Genomic DNA, 18,361 nt, shown 5'->3' with positions numbered 1-18,361 from the left:
CTTTGAATTGTGGGTAGAAGTCTGGATTTTCATCTTATCTGAATTTTGCAGTTCAGAATCCGGTTCTTAAGAACTCATTATGGAACAGTTCTGCTTGAGTGAGCAAATACAAAGGATACTCAGGAAGGACAGAGTGAGATAAACGGGGAAAGAGAACATGCTTATGTAAATGTTAATAAAATGAAGGAGGGATACAGTAGACGAGACTGACAGAAAAGGAGAACAAAGAAAGAGAAAAGCAAAAGGTTAAAAGAGGGTCACGTCCCTCCTGCTCTGCAGATGCATGTTACAGCTGCAATTAATGATGATATCAAAGTGAAGCAGACGTAAAGGATTAAAGATCCAATGATCCAAATCAAAAAGCAAGCACACATACAGCTGCACATTAATAAACACAGCACAGTTAGCTGATAGTGTTTTATACATATGGAGCTGTAGATCTTGTAAAATGAATCATGTTGGTTTTACATGGCTTGTTGCAGATCTAAAATGGTTTACAAGCTCAGTCAGGTCCCCACCAGCTGGTCTACCACCTAAACCAGACCAGTTTGGACTGGCTAGTAACCAGCAACCATCTTCCAAAACACAGTTTGTACCTTAAATTGATTTTAATTGAGTTTTCCAGTAGAGCGAGCAGGTTTTTAAAACTGAAACCTAATCTACTTACTGGTAGTCCAGCTAATTAACCATCTAGACAAGCTTAGAACAGCTAATGACCATAAATGATGAAACTAGCCAAACAAGCAGAAGCTGGTTTTAGCTGGGTTTTGGAGGATGGGGGAGTTTTAGTTGGAGCTGAAAATCAATATTTTGGCTACTGGTGCTGACAGTAAACATTTCAGGAGTCAAAGAAAAATGATTTACAGGAACACAAATATAAAATAGAAGCATTAAAGAACAATAATTGAATGATGGCAAAGGCTGTGGTTTATACTGTGAACCAAAACCTTCCATTAGTGAGGTTGAATGAATGGCTAAATTATATTTGGCCTGCAACGCAGACTCCCACAGGAAACATAAAACCTAGCTGAGTGGAATTTGATTATTGCAGTGGTGTGGTGTGTGGTGTGTGTGTGTGTGTGTGTGTGTGTGTGTGTGTGTGTGTGTGTGTGTGTGTGTCTGTGTGTGTGTGTGTGTGTGTGTATGTGTTGCATTGGTTTACTTTTATGAATGACTGGCAATTCATTTAAAAAAAAAAAAAAAAAAAAAACATAAAAATAATCAAACTAAACAAAGAGTACCTGTTCATATACTCTGATGTTTCACATTCGGAATGGCATACTTCCATGTTTCTCATTCAATTTCTGCAGTATATATACTGTGCACAATGTGCAAATTGATGGAATACCTTGATGACCTACTACAGCTGCCAAAATGTGCAGTATACCACAGATCATCCTGCATGAGTTTCTGTATCCCACAATACAACACACTTCTATGTACTAGTAGATGTGATAAACCTGAAGAAATCTGTCAACAGGTAGAGATTTTGAATCATTGTCTCTATCGTTATTACTTATTACATTCTGAATACAGTGTCTAACCCCGGGTTATCATCAATCTTAACCCTGCTTTTAATCTTGTGTAAAGGAACGTTTCACACTTGAAAGTTAGAAGTGAGGTTTTACCCGGGGTTATGAAACCCTACTCAGGAGACCTCTTTTATAGTGTTAAGCCCGCATTACGGTGGCAAGCTTGTACAGAATGTTATGTTTAGATGCTTAGTAACAGACAACCAATCGTGTGGCTCATATGCACATGTTTTGGACAGTCACGGAAACACTGCATATTAAAGCAGCGCTATGCAGTTTTGGCAATTTCTTCGCTGTTTTCTCGCTTTTTGCTCGCAGGTTTCTCTATAGAGCTCCCCCTACAGCTTCGGAATAGATATTTGACAAAATTGTCGTCAAAACTCGTTGGCGACTCTCCCCCCTCCCATCTTCTCCCTCTGGTCATGTGCATTTGTTTTCAAAGAAGCCGGCAAACGCACGGAGCCATGTCCACTGAGGTATGATACACAGAAGGCTAGCATATAAATGTTTAGATAGTGTATGTGTGCAGTGCCGTAAAGCAATTTGTTACATCGCGTGACCTGATACTTCCTGACACCGGCCCAAAGTTGCAAGGGTGGTTTTCCCGCTCACAGGCACTAGGGGGGTGCGAGAAGACCACCATTCAACCCCAAAAAAGTCATATAACCATTCCAATGACTCCGAAGCTGTTCAGTTAAGGTAAATTAAGCTAAAAAAAAACTGCATAGTCCTTCTTTAAACAGTAGTTTCAGTGTTTAATGGGAAAAATGTTAAATAGTGACAGAAAACACTACAATTGTAGTGAAGAAAAGGCCGTAAAGGATGTGAAATGCTAGAGCTTTTATGTAAACTGGTCGCGTAGTTCGTCTAATCAATGACACTGACACCACAAATATGCAAATAAGGACATTAACCCAAGGTTAGGAATGTACCGTGTGAAACGACAGCTTATGAATACCAGGGCTGCCAACTTTTGAATTTAGCTCGGAGTGAGAATTATGGATGGGGGATGTGGTGTGGAGGAGGTGATTTGATTCAAAAGCTTGAGATTGATTCTGATCTTGATTTAGAATTGATTCATTTGGCTAATTATCAGGTACAGTAGTGCCTACATGTTAATTTTTACTCAAGGAAAAACATCTCTCTCAAGTAATGCTGTAAACATACAGGACAACCTGTCAGCTGGTGTTATTATCAAAGGTTAAAATTAACATCTTATTCTTACACAATTATTTATTATTAATTGTTAACCCCCGGGTAAATTATGAGCAGTGTGAAACTTGAAGCAAGATAACCCAGGATTCACACTTTCAAGCGTATTCAAGTGTATTAGTGTACTCCTCACATACCTGTTTGCCATCCAGTGTGTAGATCCTTTTCACGGCTCCGCTCTCGAGTTTGATGGCCTCTGTGATGTCAGTGAGCACCTGCTCGAAAGAGTGTGCCGTCTTCTTATTGAGCAGCACACGGACAGCCTTCCTCGGCTTCACCCCGCTCCTCATCACCGTCACCAGCTTGGGTCGCACAAAGTCCTTGGTCTCCCTCGCCTCACAGGCGGAGCGGTTGGCTAGCATGTTCTTCTGGCTGGCTGATGCTTTCACGTTGACCGACCAGTTGGGGTTCACGTTTTTGGTGTAGTCCACTTTCTTGTAGTAGTTCTCGGAGGCGCAAACATAGCTCTCACCTGAAGAGGTGGAAAACACAGAAACAGAGAAAGAAAGATGACTGGTTGAACAGCTCAACACATTTCTGTTACAGTACATTTAGTTTGACAGCTTTGGTTTCAAATGACAACTATTGCTGATTTCCAGTGTTCTGCTACTTTGATGTATGAGGAATGCAATTGCTTTCCATAACCTTCACTCTCTCTGCTCTCTCTAGTGGAATGAGCAGCAACCTCCATCTGAACTGCTGAAACAATCACATCTTTCAAGAAGCAGTCGAAGACACACCTTTTCCGCCAGCACTTAACCACTCCAAAACCAATTCACTTGCAAATAAATAAATCAATAAAATTCTCTTCTTTTCCTACTCTGTATTTCTCTTCTGCTCTAGTTTGTTTCTAATCTAGCTTTTTAATAAATGTGGCTTTGTATGCTGCAAATATTTTTATCTCTGTGACGAATTATGCTCTTCTATTGTAAGTTACGATAAAATATGCTAAATGCATGAATGTGAATGTAAGTTTGAGCATGACTTGTGATGTGTCCTGATAAAAAAACAACTTGATGAAAAGGTTTGTCAAGATAAACTTTATGGTGGCTTGAGAATGCCTGACCTAATTAGTTTTAATAGCCAGAAGTTTAAATGTTTTATATAGACTTCATCGGATTCAAACAAAAAATAGATTTGACATATTTATAACACAGTTCCCAATAGGACTCCCAATTATTCCCAATAATTATGGTTACTAATAGGATAAACTGACCCTGTAAAACCCCTGGAGGGGGGTTAATTGTACAGGAGCAAAACATTATTCCAGTACAATACAAGTAGAGATATGATATTATTATTAAATATCCCCCAAAAAAAAAAAATCCTGTAGGACTTTTACTTTGTAGTAAATGTGGGAATTGTTTCACAATCAATTCCATTAGGATCCTTTAAGATTGCCTCCAAATCAAGCCACAAATTCCATCAGGAATCCTGTACACATTCCTTTAGGATATTTGTGACTATGGGGAGCAGTCAATGGTCCCCACAAGGAAAACAGCTTAATAAACATACTAAATAATGAAAATATAAAAATTCAAAAAGTTTTCTGTGAGGGGTTGTAGAAAATAGTATTAGTATTACGTGTGTGTGTGTGTGTGTGTGTGTGTGTGCCACACTCTTAAATGCAAAGGTAGTGCGGTTAACATGCAGATGTATCACACCAACAGACGAAAATACACACACCAAATAGCTGAGCTCCAGAAACACACGGTTTAACGGTTGAGTGTGTGTGTGTGTGTGTGTGTGTGTGTGTGTGTGTGTCTGGGTGCCACACATTTTGAGCATGTTCCTCTAGGCTCCTTTATTTGCTGTCTGCTCCCAGCTTGATTCATCACAAATTCAACATATACTGACAAAGCAGATTTGCTCTGTAATGAAGAATGTCTTGTCTTTTCATGTGGAAAACATTTGCTGCTTCCAATCGCTAAAATTGTTGGGGATGAGAGTACCAGCAACATATGAGAAGTGCCAGTACGCAAGAACAAGTGAGGGTACACTACAGATTAAATGATAGAAGTGCTGTATTGTGCCCTCGTCATCTTTAATCTAAATAATTTCCCCTCCTTTTTACAGCGACATCTCTTTTCTTCTCTGACCAATAGCAAACCACAACCATCCAACTATCCAATAAATTCCAGATGGACTAAATCAAGTCATTTTCAAAACATTTCTTCTTGTTTGAGAAGCAGTTTCACTCAGATATATGTCACAATAGGGAAGAAAAGACTATCACAACTTCCGTTTCTTGCTGGCTTTAATCAGACTGACACTGATCATTTATGCCACAATTAGCTGATAAAGCTGTGATCACTGATTTATCATACAACCCGACTCAAAGTACATCCAAAATGTGTTTCCCCATGTGAACTATCCATGCAGGAGAAGTGCACTAGCATTGACTCCATACAATTTAAGAGCTGGATTACCAAGTAATTACCATGTTTCACGGACTGAATGACTGCTAAGCCCTCTGATCTTTGACCCGTGTCTCTAAAATGTTAGCATACATGAGCGACACATTTTGAAAACACTAGCCTACTCTGTGGTTTTTAAGTTTAAGTTAAATTATGCAAAATAGCTATTTTTGTTTTCCAAATAGCAATGTTGAAAACAAGCCACTTTGCATGTGTACATTGGACATGTTCCATATTTTCATGACCTGGAAGGTGGTATTGTATTGATATTCCTTAAACAGTTGTTAGTTCTAAACTAATAACCGCAATTTATTCAGCCTGAACATACTTCTTTCATATTTTGTTTTGTACATAATTTCGGTTGAAGTGTTTTCTGCTTTCAACCTCAGTTTCAGCTATTTTTGTTTGCTTTTATACTGGTATAGTAGTCTTAGACGTGTGAGTGAGAATGTTCAGGATTAAAAGCTGGTGTCAACCTTTAATGGGCACATTACTGTTGGCATGGCAACCAGACAGGCCAACCAATCTGCTTTTAGCTCTTGGAGAGCTTAGTGCAGGTGGGCAGTGTGTGTGTTTTACTAACAACTGGTTTAGTGCTCGTCACACACTAATAGGGTACAACGGGGCTAAAGGCACACCTTAAGAAAAATGTGCTTTTCACTACCCCCATAGCGTATGATTGCATTTTTTTTTTTTTTTTTTTTACATTGATAGAGCAACACATTTTGTGTGAAAACAAATTAAAAAAGTGGTTTGTTTGTTTCAAAATCGTATAAATATATATTTTGATAAATAAAATAAATCATTTTTGTCCAATACATATACTGTCTTTAAAATATGTTCATTTTAAAAATACAGAAACAAAATTATTTTAAAAAGTAAAGATTCTGAAAGCATTGAATGAGATCCTATAATTATTGAATAAAGCTTTACAGTAGTAACAAATAAATATGTGCTGTGAGTTTCAGAGTCAAGCGTGGCACTGTGTTCAACACTGTTACACATGTGCGGCTCATGATCAGGTGTTTCAGTGGTCAGAGCAGTTTAAAAGTCTTTTTTGGTAAATCAACCAACATGAATTCACATTTCATGACATGTATTTTAAAATGTATTTAGTCTGACATCTCTGTGGATGTTTCTTAGGCTAACTGCTTAAGCAGAGATTTTTTGCTTAACAATACTATGCAAATTATGAATGATAAAGAGAATAAACATTATGGTTAACATAAGCATAAATACAAAAATGCCTAACTCAAAACACTCACCTTCCTCGAGCTCATCCAGATTGGTGATCTTCAGTGATCCGTCGATGGTGAAGATGTATCTGACCCCCTGTGGCAGGTTGATGTGGTCAGACAGAGAGCGGGTCAGGTCAGCCAGAAGCGCATCAAATGTGCGGAAACGGTCACTGGCCACTGCATACACGATGCCCTTGAAGTAGCGGTCGCCGTTGCGGTAGAACCGTACCTTCTTAGCCTTCTTCTCATTGGTCAGAGCCTGGAGGGTGCGTGTACGGTAGAAACTGCAGTGAGCGCTGTGAGTGGGGCTGGGGAGGCCGTTGGGCCGTCCACCTCGTGAGGTCCGAGACGCCTTGTCCCGTTCATCAAAATGGCCGAAGTCCAGCTCCATGGCAACGTGTTCAGAGGGGGCATCCATAGTGGTGGTGAAGGAGGTCTTGTACTGAGGAGTTATGGGTCTAACAGAATGAGAAAAAAACATAAAAGACAAACAGAATTATTTTTGGTCTGACTAGGGAAAGCAAACTTAAGAAAGCTTTTTTTTCGCCACATAATAAAAAAAAGGTAAAAATACAAAAGGTATTTTTTTCTCACAATTCAATTTGGACCTCAGAATTTTGACCTTTTTGAAGTGTCAAAGTAGGAGTTGTATAGCTGTCAATGGAGGACAGAAAGCTCAGATCTCAGATTTGTGTTCCAAAGATGAACAAAAGTCTTACATGTTTGGAACGACATGAGGGTGAGAAATTAATGACAGAATTGTCATTTTTGGGTGAACTAGCCCTTAATTGTGAATGTACAAATCTTAATCATTCCTCAGAAGTTTTTTTTATATATCAAATAGCCAATCATATTTATACAAATATCATAAATGATGAATTCATGAAAATCATTATGTTTTTTGGGGGGTCTCAATTCACCTGTGGAATAATTTGAAGTGCACTCCAAAAACACAACCCAAAGATACGAGCAAGTGACAGAATTCCAAATAGGGCGTAAAATAGAAACCTGTCCTCAATGTCTGTCATTCGAAAAACATTTTACCTGAAACACTGAAACCAACTGTGTTTTTCGGTCTACACCTACCATCCAGTAAGTACTACACATACACACATGCTCTCTGAGTAACACACACTCCACCATGGATTGGCCTACATACAGCAGACCCACACAAATTTCAATGTCACTCATATGCTATTATTAGAAATTCCCTGTGGAGACAGTCATTTCCCAAAAAAACTAAACACAAGGAAACTGAAGGTATGGTCATCTTTAAACTAGTTATCAGGCAGTATTTAAATGCACTTACTGTAGATTGAGAACATAGAAATACACACAAGTTCACTGAGTTTATACACATTTATACAGCACATGCTATAGCATTGATAACAACATATTCCACGTTTAAATCAATCAACTGTTCCTCACTTGCCAGTATCCATGGCAACAGCAACACAAGCTTGCCATGTTTTCTAAAAGGATACACAGATGAAGCATAGAAACTACACGTCAGCAATCAGCATCAAATCACACATGATCATTAACATTCCATTCATTACCCATGTATCTATTAAATGTCATTAACTGAAACCTTCTGAAGAACTGAAATCAAATATTGACTGGTTTGTTTGTTTTATTGGCTGATTTATTTTATAATGAATTACCTGTAGAAGTTACAGAACATTCATGGTGAAGTGTGTAATTTCCACACCACCTACAACACCAAACTGAGTGTAAGATGGGGTGGAACCACATGTTTCACTTTGTAAAATGCCTAACCTAACTAATTATTTATAAAATTATGTAATTGATTTGGCACCACAATTAAATGCACTCTGCAGTCAACAGTCCTCAAGAAATTCATTAGCTAATTGTCTGATCTGTGACATAAAGCAATGAAAAATACGTCTATTTCACATTTTTTAAAAGCCCTCCAAAAACAGTGACTTCATTTACAGCAACAGACATTCATCAAATAAAAGAAAGTGAAAGAAGGAGAGTGTTAGAAAAGGACAGTTGTCTCTGCTGCAGTTCCAACTGTATCTTTTCACATCACCCTTTCTTCGAGGATAAAGTGATTAAGCAAGCGCAAGAATGTAAAGTCACTCACATAAACACACTAACGGCACACGTTTAATAATGCATTTGAAGTGCTAGACACACACATGTGTGGTGATATTCCCTACATTATGTGGACCAAATGTTCCCACAAGTATAATAATACAAGTACATTTTGACATTATGGGGACATCTTTTTTTTTTTTGGTCCCCATGAGGAAACAAGATTATAAATCATACAGAATGATCTTTTTTGGAAATATAAAATAGCAGAAAGATTTATGTGATGGGTAGGTTTAGAAGTAGGGATATATAAAGGGTTATATAGTATGAGGGGATAGAATATACAGTTTGTCCACCATTACACCATTAAGTCTATGGAGAGTCCCCACAAAGATAGTAAACCAGTCACAGAGTGTGTGTGTGTGTGTGTGCGTGCGTGCGTGCGTGCGTGCGTGCGTGCGTGCGTGCGTGCGTGTGTGTGTGCGTGTGTGTGTGTGTGTGTGTGTGTGTGTGACTAGCATATGCCCCATCTGATTTCAATAAACAGTGGTCATCTGTCCATTTCTTTGTCACTGAGGTCTCCTGCCCCCAACAAGACTTTTACAACTTATACTTGCCCCTCCCACCCCTTCTGCTGTCCCAGCAATTGGTCAATATTCTCATTCTGTTACCGCACTCTCTCATCTGAGCACACATTCCCTCAAAATATTCCCCCATACCCCCCCAAACCAAAAATGGATCAATAAAGCTACACCACCTCATATTACACACAAAACACACACACACACACACACATAGAGAGAGAGAGAGAGAGAGAGAGAGAGAGACTCCTATTCAAAGCCAAATCAATAACTACTCATCAATGTCCTGATATGTTTTTAACTCTTTTTGTCTGCAGAACCGCCAGCTGTCAATAGCCCTGCTCCCTATTCCCTGTCTGGCAAATATCACACCGTGTCCTGGATTTGGTCGATTAAAGGTTTTGTTTAAATTCCGCCTGGAGAGGGACAGTCACTTAAATAACAATACAACCCCTCTAATAATGGAAATGGATTACTGCCATACTGGGAGTTTAACTCATCGCTATCCATGTTTGATTCCATCCATTTCATTTTAATACTTCCTAAAACAAGTTTTTCACCCACCTTCAAACAGCTAAGTATAAAACTTAACGCATAATTTGTGTAGTTTGTGCCATGGACATGAATGGTACATCAAATCATGAGGTTTGTTGAGATTGTTAATTACTTCACAAAAAAACAAAATGTCACTGTTTTTTGGCCCTGGTACAAAATGATCAGCTAACATCATTTCACTAATTATATTATCAGCACACTAGGAAGTGTGAATGAGTACTAGTCAGGTGAAATCACACTACCATGCTGATTGGATTATAAGAGCAGATTTATTGCTATAAAAGGAGGGAATAAGTGCTTCCAATCATTGTGTTCTTATGTTAGCAATGGTTACCTCAAAAGAAAGATGTGCAACCATCATTGCCTTGCATCAAAATGGTTTCACGCGGAAGGAATTGCAGCAAAGGAAATTGTACCTGAAAGAACCATTTACCGGATCATTAAGAACTTTAAGGAGAGAGGATGAACTGCAGTGAAGAAGGCTTCAGGACTTCCCAGAGTGTCCAGCAAGTGGCAGGACCATCTTCTCCTGAGGAGTCAGCCACAGAATCATGTCACCACCAGTGCAGAGCTGCTCAATATTGGCAGGAGGCAGGTGTGAATGCATCTGCACACACAGTGAGGCCAAGACTTTCGCACAACGGCCTACTGTCAAGAATTGTAGCAAAGAAGTCACTTCTCTCCAAGAAGAACAATAAGGATAGACTGAATTCTGCCGGAAGTAAAAAGATTGGACAGCAGAAGACTGGTGCAAAACTAATTTCTCTAATAAAGCCCTCTTCCGACTGTTTGGGACATCTGGAAATTTGATTGTCCAGAGAAGAAAAGGTGAACGCTACAAAGAGTCCTGTGTCATGCCAACAGTGAAAAATCCTGAGGCCATCCATATGTGGGGTTATTTTTCATTCAGGGATTGGGCTGTCTCACAGTTCTGCCCAGAAACACTGCCATGAATAAAGAAACGTCACCTGCTCCGGGAGGATGAAAGGAGTAATGACAGTGCAAGATGAGAGAGGACCAGGCCTGAGGCTTTATGTTGTTACTTTTATTATGTTTATATGCGGCAGTTGTCCGTGAGGGGCAGCCGATTTACTTTTATTTTGTGTTGTTTATTTTATAGTTAAAGTATTATGTTGAGCGCTTATTTGTTCCGCCTCCTTCTTCCCTAAACTTTAAACCTTGTGTTACATTGGTGCCGAAACCTTGGAGGACAGAGGGAGCGCTGTGATAGAGCCCTCGCCGCTGTGGGGAAGTCACAGTGCCATCGAGTTGCATAGAGCAGCATCTGCCACCAAGGACACTTGAGGCGGTGGAGCTGGAGGGCTCGGCGAGGGGACGGATACTCGTCTCCGTCCACCTAAGCATGGAGGAGCGGCTGCTGGCGGTTTGGAGGAGTCAGGGGCTTCATCCAATTTTTTTTTACTCTCTCCCCCTCTGTCTCTCCTCGTCCTTCCGTTTCCTTTTCTCTCGCCTTGTCTCACCTTACCCCCAGGTGCTGCAGCCGCCGTGACTGGCCCCCTGGAGGTGGGGAGTAGAGCGCAGTCTTGAGTGTACCCACTGGCTTTGAAGGAGCGATGGGGGTATGTGGCAAACAGGGCGGGGCCGAGAGCCGGTGGAACGGAGCAAGGCCAGTGGCGTGATTGCAAATGAGCAAGTCTCACGGCCTTGAGTCGGGAGAAATTTGGTGATGATCTGTCCATTTTCCAGCATGATGGAGCACCATGTCACAAGGCAAGAGTGATAATGAAGTGGCTCGTAGATCATTACATTGAAATTTTGGATTCATGGCCAGGCAACACCCCTGATCTTAATCCCATAGAGTACCTGTGGTCAATCCTCAAAAGGCGAGTAGACAAGCAGAAGCCCACAAATTGTGATAAACTCTGATCACTAATAAGGTTTTCTCACTAAAAAGGATTGCCGTCAGTCAGGATTTGGTCCTGAAGCTGATATCCAGCATACCAGAGCGGACTGCAGAGGTTATGAAGAAGAAGGCTCAACACGGTATACACTGACTCTTTGCATATATTGAGTGGTTTTTTTAATTTTTAATTTTATTTTTCAATAAAAGCCTTTAAAACTTCCAGTATACAATAGAACCGTATTTTAAAGGTTATTTCATCCTTTCCATGAACCTACTCTGCTCTGATTGGTCAGATGGCCCAGTCTGTTGTGATTGGTCCACCGCTGAAAGCATGTGTCAGTAACTAAGCTTCTTCAACACTTGTATACGCAGTGATACAAACAGTAGTAATGCCGTTGGTTCTACCGTAGTAATTCGAGCCCGAGTCTTCGTCCTTTGGAAGTGCATGCAAAGCGCAGAAAATAGCGTCTTCTCGACATGTCCACAATATGAACCAAACTCTTCCAGACGTCAGCTACAACTACAGTGTTTGACAATGAGATGTCAGAAATGCCAAACACTACAACTGTCCTTGATTTTACCTAGTTGCTTGGCATGAGTAAGAAAGTATGACAGAGTTAAAGAGAGAGCTCTGGCAGTATTAGACTATTTAAGTGATTAACCTACTTTATTGTTTACAACAGCAAACAACCTGGGTAACAAATCAGTAAGCAGTTGTAAAGTACACATGTAAAGTTACATGCTCATATTACAACCCATTAAACACAAGAAACATGTTACTGAGATGTCTGTGAAAGAAATGATCATCTGAAAATCGAAAAATCCTGAATAGTATAGGCCTATGTTATTATTGTTGAAGATTGTCTTGTTTGCTAAAAAGATTTTTTTACAATGTAATGGATTATAAGAGAATAAACAGATAAGATTTTAAAAACGGTTTCTTCTCAAATCGATAATTTTGTCCCCTTCATTTTTTATGTGGTGAAAAGTTGTGTAATAATTAAGCATAGCGTCAGTTCTGGCAGGTCACGTTAGTCAAGCTCGCATCAGCTGAGTCTCTACCTATAGGAATACAACACCTATCACTGTATACAAATATAAGCTCCTTCAGTATTATCAGCAGCTATCGCGTTTCTCAGGAGCTAATTACCCTCCTCCATCCCCAGCTCCTCCCCTCATCCAGTCAGTATTTGGCCTTTCTCTAATTATGTTGTACTTTAAAATCTTGAATTAATGAAATCTGCAATACATTCATGTTAGTTCTGTTCTGTTTACCCTAAGGGAGGTTATTGCTGCTCTTATCCATGCTAGGCTGCATGGATGCGCAGGGAGTTCTTGCTCAGAACAGAACCATACCACCAATCCAAACTGTATGCTAATTGTCAATCGTATTTGACGATAGTTGTCCTGACAGAAACTGGTACGATTGTACATTAAATGTCTGTCTTGTTTGAACGTGTTCATTTGTCTAGGCTCAAAACTGCTAGAAACAGTTTTTCCTCGTGGAAGATTTGTAAAGTACTTCAACTCAAATCAATATTTTGTGTTTAATGAATTACTTATGTGGCAAGTAGTCGTGTAATAAGCGGGATAATGTACATCCAGATAGTTGTTATCGCAAAATAAATCCCTTCAGGGTGATACAAGACCCCTCCGCTTTAACCGGCTATAGATGTACATTATCCCTTACATAATAACCAGCATTAAATTACTGTTAACCAATGACAAGATTTTAGAAAGGCTGCATTACTACAACAGTACTCTAAAATAGTGCCAAGCTAATCACCATTAATCAGTTGTGTCCACTGACTAGGTGACATTAGCCAAAAAGCCATTTTCAGTTTTACATTCCGATGAAAAATTACAAAACATTTTTTTCCCCTTTGTAATGGCACACACTGATGGAATCATTCACAGGAATTTGTTTCAAGAAAGTCAATAGGGTCCATTTTGATTACATGTTGACTTCAGTGAGGGAAACACTACAAAATAAAAAAATGCTCAGCGACTGAGATGAGGCTTAAAAATCGATACTCATCCATAACGGTGTTGACACACAGCAAACACAGAGCATGGTTTATTAATCTAAGGCTTGATATGAAATTACAAATCCATATCAGCATTTTAGAAGAGGCATTAACAGTTGACTAAAAATAATCTAAATGTTAGAAGGCTGCTCTTTCAAATCTTAGGAAAATTCTCATGTTATGTTTAATTTAACTAGGATTGTTGTCCCAGGTATTTCTCCTAAAAATCCTTTAATAAAAAAAAATAATTTACATTACAATTAATGTGCATAACAAAGCTCAGATAATTAGATTCCTGACATCTTGACAAATCTGAGCATTGTTGGCATCGCTGAGTTGGCTTTTGAAGCTTTAGAGGAGATAAGCGATATCACTGGGGTGGGTGGGGGGGTTGAGGTGGTCTCGAATGATAAAAACTAAGCAAGAGTCTAAAGCAAACATCTCCATTTAATCTTTATATGTAATCTCATTAGTATTTTGGGAAAATGATTAAGATATTTGTCATGTGTTGTTATTATATTCATAGCACAGATTCACAGTACTTTCAGACCTCCACTGTATTCAAATCCTTTAGGACTTGTCAAATGCCTAAGGTGCTTCCATCTCTATTGACTTAGTTAGAGGAATCCTATAAACGCTTGTCAGTGCTACCTAGCTTGACGACACTTCAATTAGCTCCTTAATCAGCACCCACAGCCTGACCTCCACTATCTTTAGCCTGTAATGATGGGATTTCTGAGAGCTAGGTTGCTACAAGTCAGCTTATTTGACTTCCTCACACCCAATCCAAAATCAAAACACGGCACTACAGAGAGAGCGAAGGAAAGAGTTCATCCTGCACATTCTCAAAAGGCCATCACATTTACTTACTTTCCAACCATTCAAAGTGATTATGCAGACTACATTTTGTCATTTTCTGAGGTTTTAACCACATAGGACCTTGATAGGGATGCATCCACTTTGATATCTAGATTAGTCAATATGGGTTTTACAGTGACCAATTCTTTAAACTTTACCTTAGGTATTCTGAGTGGTTGTTATGCTGTTGTTAGGTTCTGGGTGGCTGCTATAGGGTGTTCTGAGTGGTCAACATAGCATTGTTAAGTGGTTCCTAAGATGTTCTAATAGGACATTTCTTCAACAAGCTAAAAGGCGTAATTAACCCCAAAATGGGTGAATTACTCATCCTCATGTCATTCCAAACCCATAAGACATTCGTTCATCTTCGGAACACAAATGAAGATATTTGTGATTAAATCTGTTAGCTTTCTGTCCTTCCATTGAAAGCTACGCAACTGACACTTTAAAAAGTTCATAAAAAGATCGTAAAACTAATCCATATGAATTGAGCGGTTTTCAACATTTTCTGAAGAGATGCGATCACTTTATATGATGAACAGATTGAATTTAGGCTTTTACTCACATATAAACATTCATCAACTCACGCATCAGTGGTAAACGGAAGCTCAAGCATGTTCACTTGACGTGCGAGAACCAATGAGGTTAATTCTGTGTTCCGCAACACGTTTGAGCTTCCGCAAGAACCAATGAGGTTTGTTCTTGCGCGTCAAGCAAGTACTGTTGAACTTCTGATTATGTTCACTGATCAATGTTTATTTGTGATTAAAAGCCTAAATTAAATCTGTTCATCATATAAAGCGATCAAGTCTCTTCAGAAAATTTTGACTAAATAACAATTTACGATCAATTTTTTTAATCGTTAAAGTGTAGCTGTCAATGGAGGGACAGAAAGCTCTCAGATTTCATCAAAAATATCTTAATTTGTGTTCCGAAGATGAACGAAAGTCTTATAGGTTTGGAATGATTTGAGGGTGAGTTATGACAGAATTTAAATTTTTGGGTGAACTATCCCTTTAAGCCACACAATTTGAGGTATCAGATTTGAGGTATGCATGAGCAAGATTTCTGCAATAGGATTTAAAAACATCATTAACATTAGCAATTTCTAGTGGCTAGCTGTTATTATGCATTGTGGTAATTAGTTATCACAAATGGTATGGGGTGGTTTTCTTGCCAATAGGGCGGTCTGTGGCATTTAGACATGGGCTTGTGTCCAGTGTGACTGCCAGAAGGGATTGCAGCAGCTTTTCCAATTAAAGCCTGGCTACTACCCCTCTCGCCTCACCTTGGATTACACACAAAATAATGCTGAGAAATCTGTAAACGAAAGACACACAGGACACAGTAAACGTAGAAAGCGAGAGAATTTGAAAACGACATGCACACTCAGATGTGACATTAAAGAACAATCCAAGGTTTGATTACAAAAGCCTGAGTAAAATGTTGAGGCGACGCCCATGACTGAGGTGGCCCACAGATATTCCCCTCCCTGTTGTGCATTAGTGCTGATTTATGGGTCTGTTATTTGTCTAATCCTGTGGACAGTGTCCCTCTGTACCAGTAAAAAAATAAAAGAGGGATTACATCCTTATTGTGGTCACACAAACACACTACACACCTCGAGTGCTTTTATAAGGCCATCACTGGTGCAGAGGGAAATTGGGCCTGGTCCACAGCTGACACAAGGGCTCCAACACATCCCCCATCACGCATGATGGGCAGAGATGACTCAAATGCACAGTCATACACCAGAACCCAGCAATTGAGATGCACTGAATCAGCAAGATTCCTAGTGTCATCCAGACATTCCAGTTCATGACAGTATTAGAGACAGCCCCATCACTGCTTTTATTAAATGAAAATTCTGAAATCATTTACTCACACTCATCTCATTAACAGTCAACCCAAGTTCTTCTATCCAAGGAAAACAAAATGAGACGTTTAGCAGAATGTCCAAACAAAAGCATATATGTTGGTTTGTTCTTCACACAAAGCTATCGTCTGGCTTCAGGAGATTCAGAATATAGCGTATAATTCAACTATTATGGTGATTTCTGCCTTTTTGGAGCTTGAAAGCCCCAGTCCCTAATCATGTTCATTTTCTGCTTGGGCATATTTCTGTCTAACATTTAATTGTGCAATTTATTGTTTAAAAGAAAGACTTTAGATAAACTATTACTTCATAAAGAAAGCATTTTTTGTCAACAAAACCATGGTGGTTGTACCATGTAAAACCATCACTGCACCATGGTACTGCCCAGGTACTTCTTTTGTAAGGGAAAGACCTCCAGTAAAGGTAATCATAAGCCAAATGTCTCTTTGCCGTTTATGACATACTGCTTTTTCACAATGACAGGTTCCAACTTTTCCCATTGAGTTTTTTTGTTGGTTAATAAATTCTGATGTCACACCGTGCTGCAGTGTATAGAGTCCAGTTGCACATCACACACAGAATCACACACAATGAGAAGGATAAAATTGGTCATAGTGAAAGCAAATGGTCTCCAGGGGCAAGTCCGTATACCCCACTCCCCCCATACACCCGCCCAGAGTGCTCTGCGAGCCTGTTTCATTGTGTCTCTTTGGCACATGCTGCACTACAGCAAATTCAGGATGGGTCTTATACTTCACACTCACACACACTGCAACCTCCTGAGTATTAGAGAAGAGTACCCTGCAGTTTGAATCTCCCAGAGACAATAAAGTTCCACTCACATTTGCTACCAATTTCACATGAATAATTTTAAAATAGACAATCGTGAACTAACCCAAAATTACCCTAATAGGAATTTTCTTGTAAGATTATAAAATATTTTTCAGATCTTTTAGAACACTTACTATAGCTCCCAATAGCTCCCTACTTACTGTAGGATTCCCAATAGGACAATTTTTTTTTTTTTTTTTTTTTTTTGTGATTTCTCTTAACTGTCCAGTAACAAGACGTTATTCCATTACAGTTGTAATAATAAATACACAACATCAACCAGGACATAATATCTTAATTGATTTTTAGAGTATTCTTATTTTGATCCCATTAGGTTTCAGATTAGAAATCCTGTAGGCGACACATTCCTTTAGCATTTTTTGACAAGGGCAAATTGTTCCTGGTAAGAGATAGCCTATTACTATATTTTGCTTTATTATCACTTATGTTGATGTATTACATGTAGATACATACATATGGTTAATTATATATATATATGCATGCTGCCTCGAACCTTGAACCACCTGACTGTTCACCCACTAACATTCCCAAAAATGTGTCTTTATACTTCTGACATTAAAGTAACTCACTAGACATTAGCATAACTACACGAAATACGTTTCGATCAACACGTTTTTCTTTTAAAGTAAAAGTGTACCGGCGTTTTACTTACCAGTGGTACAGTGCTCTGCTGCTGCTGTGTGAGTGTGTGTGGGTGGGCGTGGATGCTGCAGGATCGCGCTGCTCTCCGTGTCTTTGTCTGCCGCTTCAGCTGCTCTGCCTGCGATGCCTCTCTACCGGCACACCGCGCGGTCCTAGCGCCGCCTCTCACACGCCCACTGAGCACAGTCAACACCCACTGCAGGCTGCGTCCAGAAACATCTGCATTCATGTGTTAATACACCATTAACCAGTCATTAACTCAACTTGAAGCTGAATGTGCTGCAGTTAAAGATGTTATTGACTGCTGACTACACAATTATTGACTATAGGCTACTTAATACTTAAAACCTTTCTAAAGAATGCTACATTGTGTGTATAATTTATAAAATCCAGTTATCATCCTAATTGTTATTTAGACTAATTCACCTAAATTGTTTGAAATGAGTAAATAATTACCTCTTTTTTTTTGTCTCTTTTTTTACATCATTACATCATTTCCTGTCTGCAACAATGGAAGAAAGTGGAAGAAAATAAAGGCAGTTGTGGCCTAATGGTTAGAGAGTCAGGCCCTGTCCCAAATGGCACACTTCATATACCCTTACAGACTTGTGGACTTAAAATGGCTGCCGCATGCGCATGTCCGTTA

General features: G+C 39.3%; 1 protein-coding gene across 1 annotated transcript in view; it reads right to left on the bottom strand.

Moving 5' to 3' along the window:
- Positions 1–17,831, bottom strand: part of LOC311294201 (neuronal migration protein doublecortin-like) — a 43,201-nt gene extending 25,370 nt beyond the window's left edge. The window contains exons 1-3 of the mRNA XM_084414922.1: positions 17,726–17,831; positions 6,427–6,857; positions 2,882–3,216 (exon numbers count right to left, since the gene is read on the bottom strand). Coding sequence (XP_084271048.1) covers positions 2,882–3,216; positions 6,427–6,817 — 726 coding nt within the window. The 5' untranslated portion in view covers positions 6,818–6,857; positions 17,726–17,831. The remainder of the gene's footprint in view (positions 1–2,881; positions 3,217–6,426; positions 6,858–17,725) is intronic.
- Positions 17,832–18,361: the final 530 nt, after the last annotated feature.

This window comes from Rutilus rutilus (assembly GCF_951802725.1).
Source record: "Rutilus rutilus genome assembly, chromosome: 7".
Classification (NCBI taxonomy): domain Eukaryota; kingdom Metazoa; phylum Chordata; class Actinopteri; order Cypriniformes; family Leuciscidae; genus Rutilus; species Rutilus rutilus.
The sequence above is the reverse complement of the archived record's forward strand: the minus strand, read 5'-3'. Positions and strand labels throughout refer to the sequence as shown.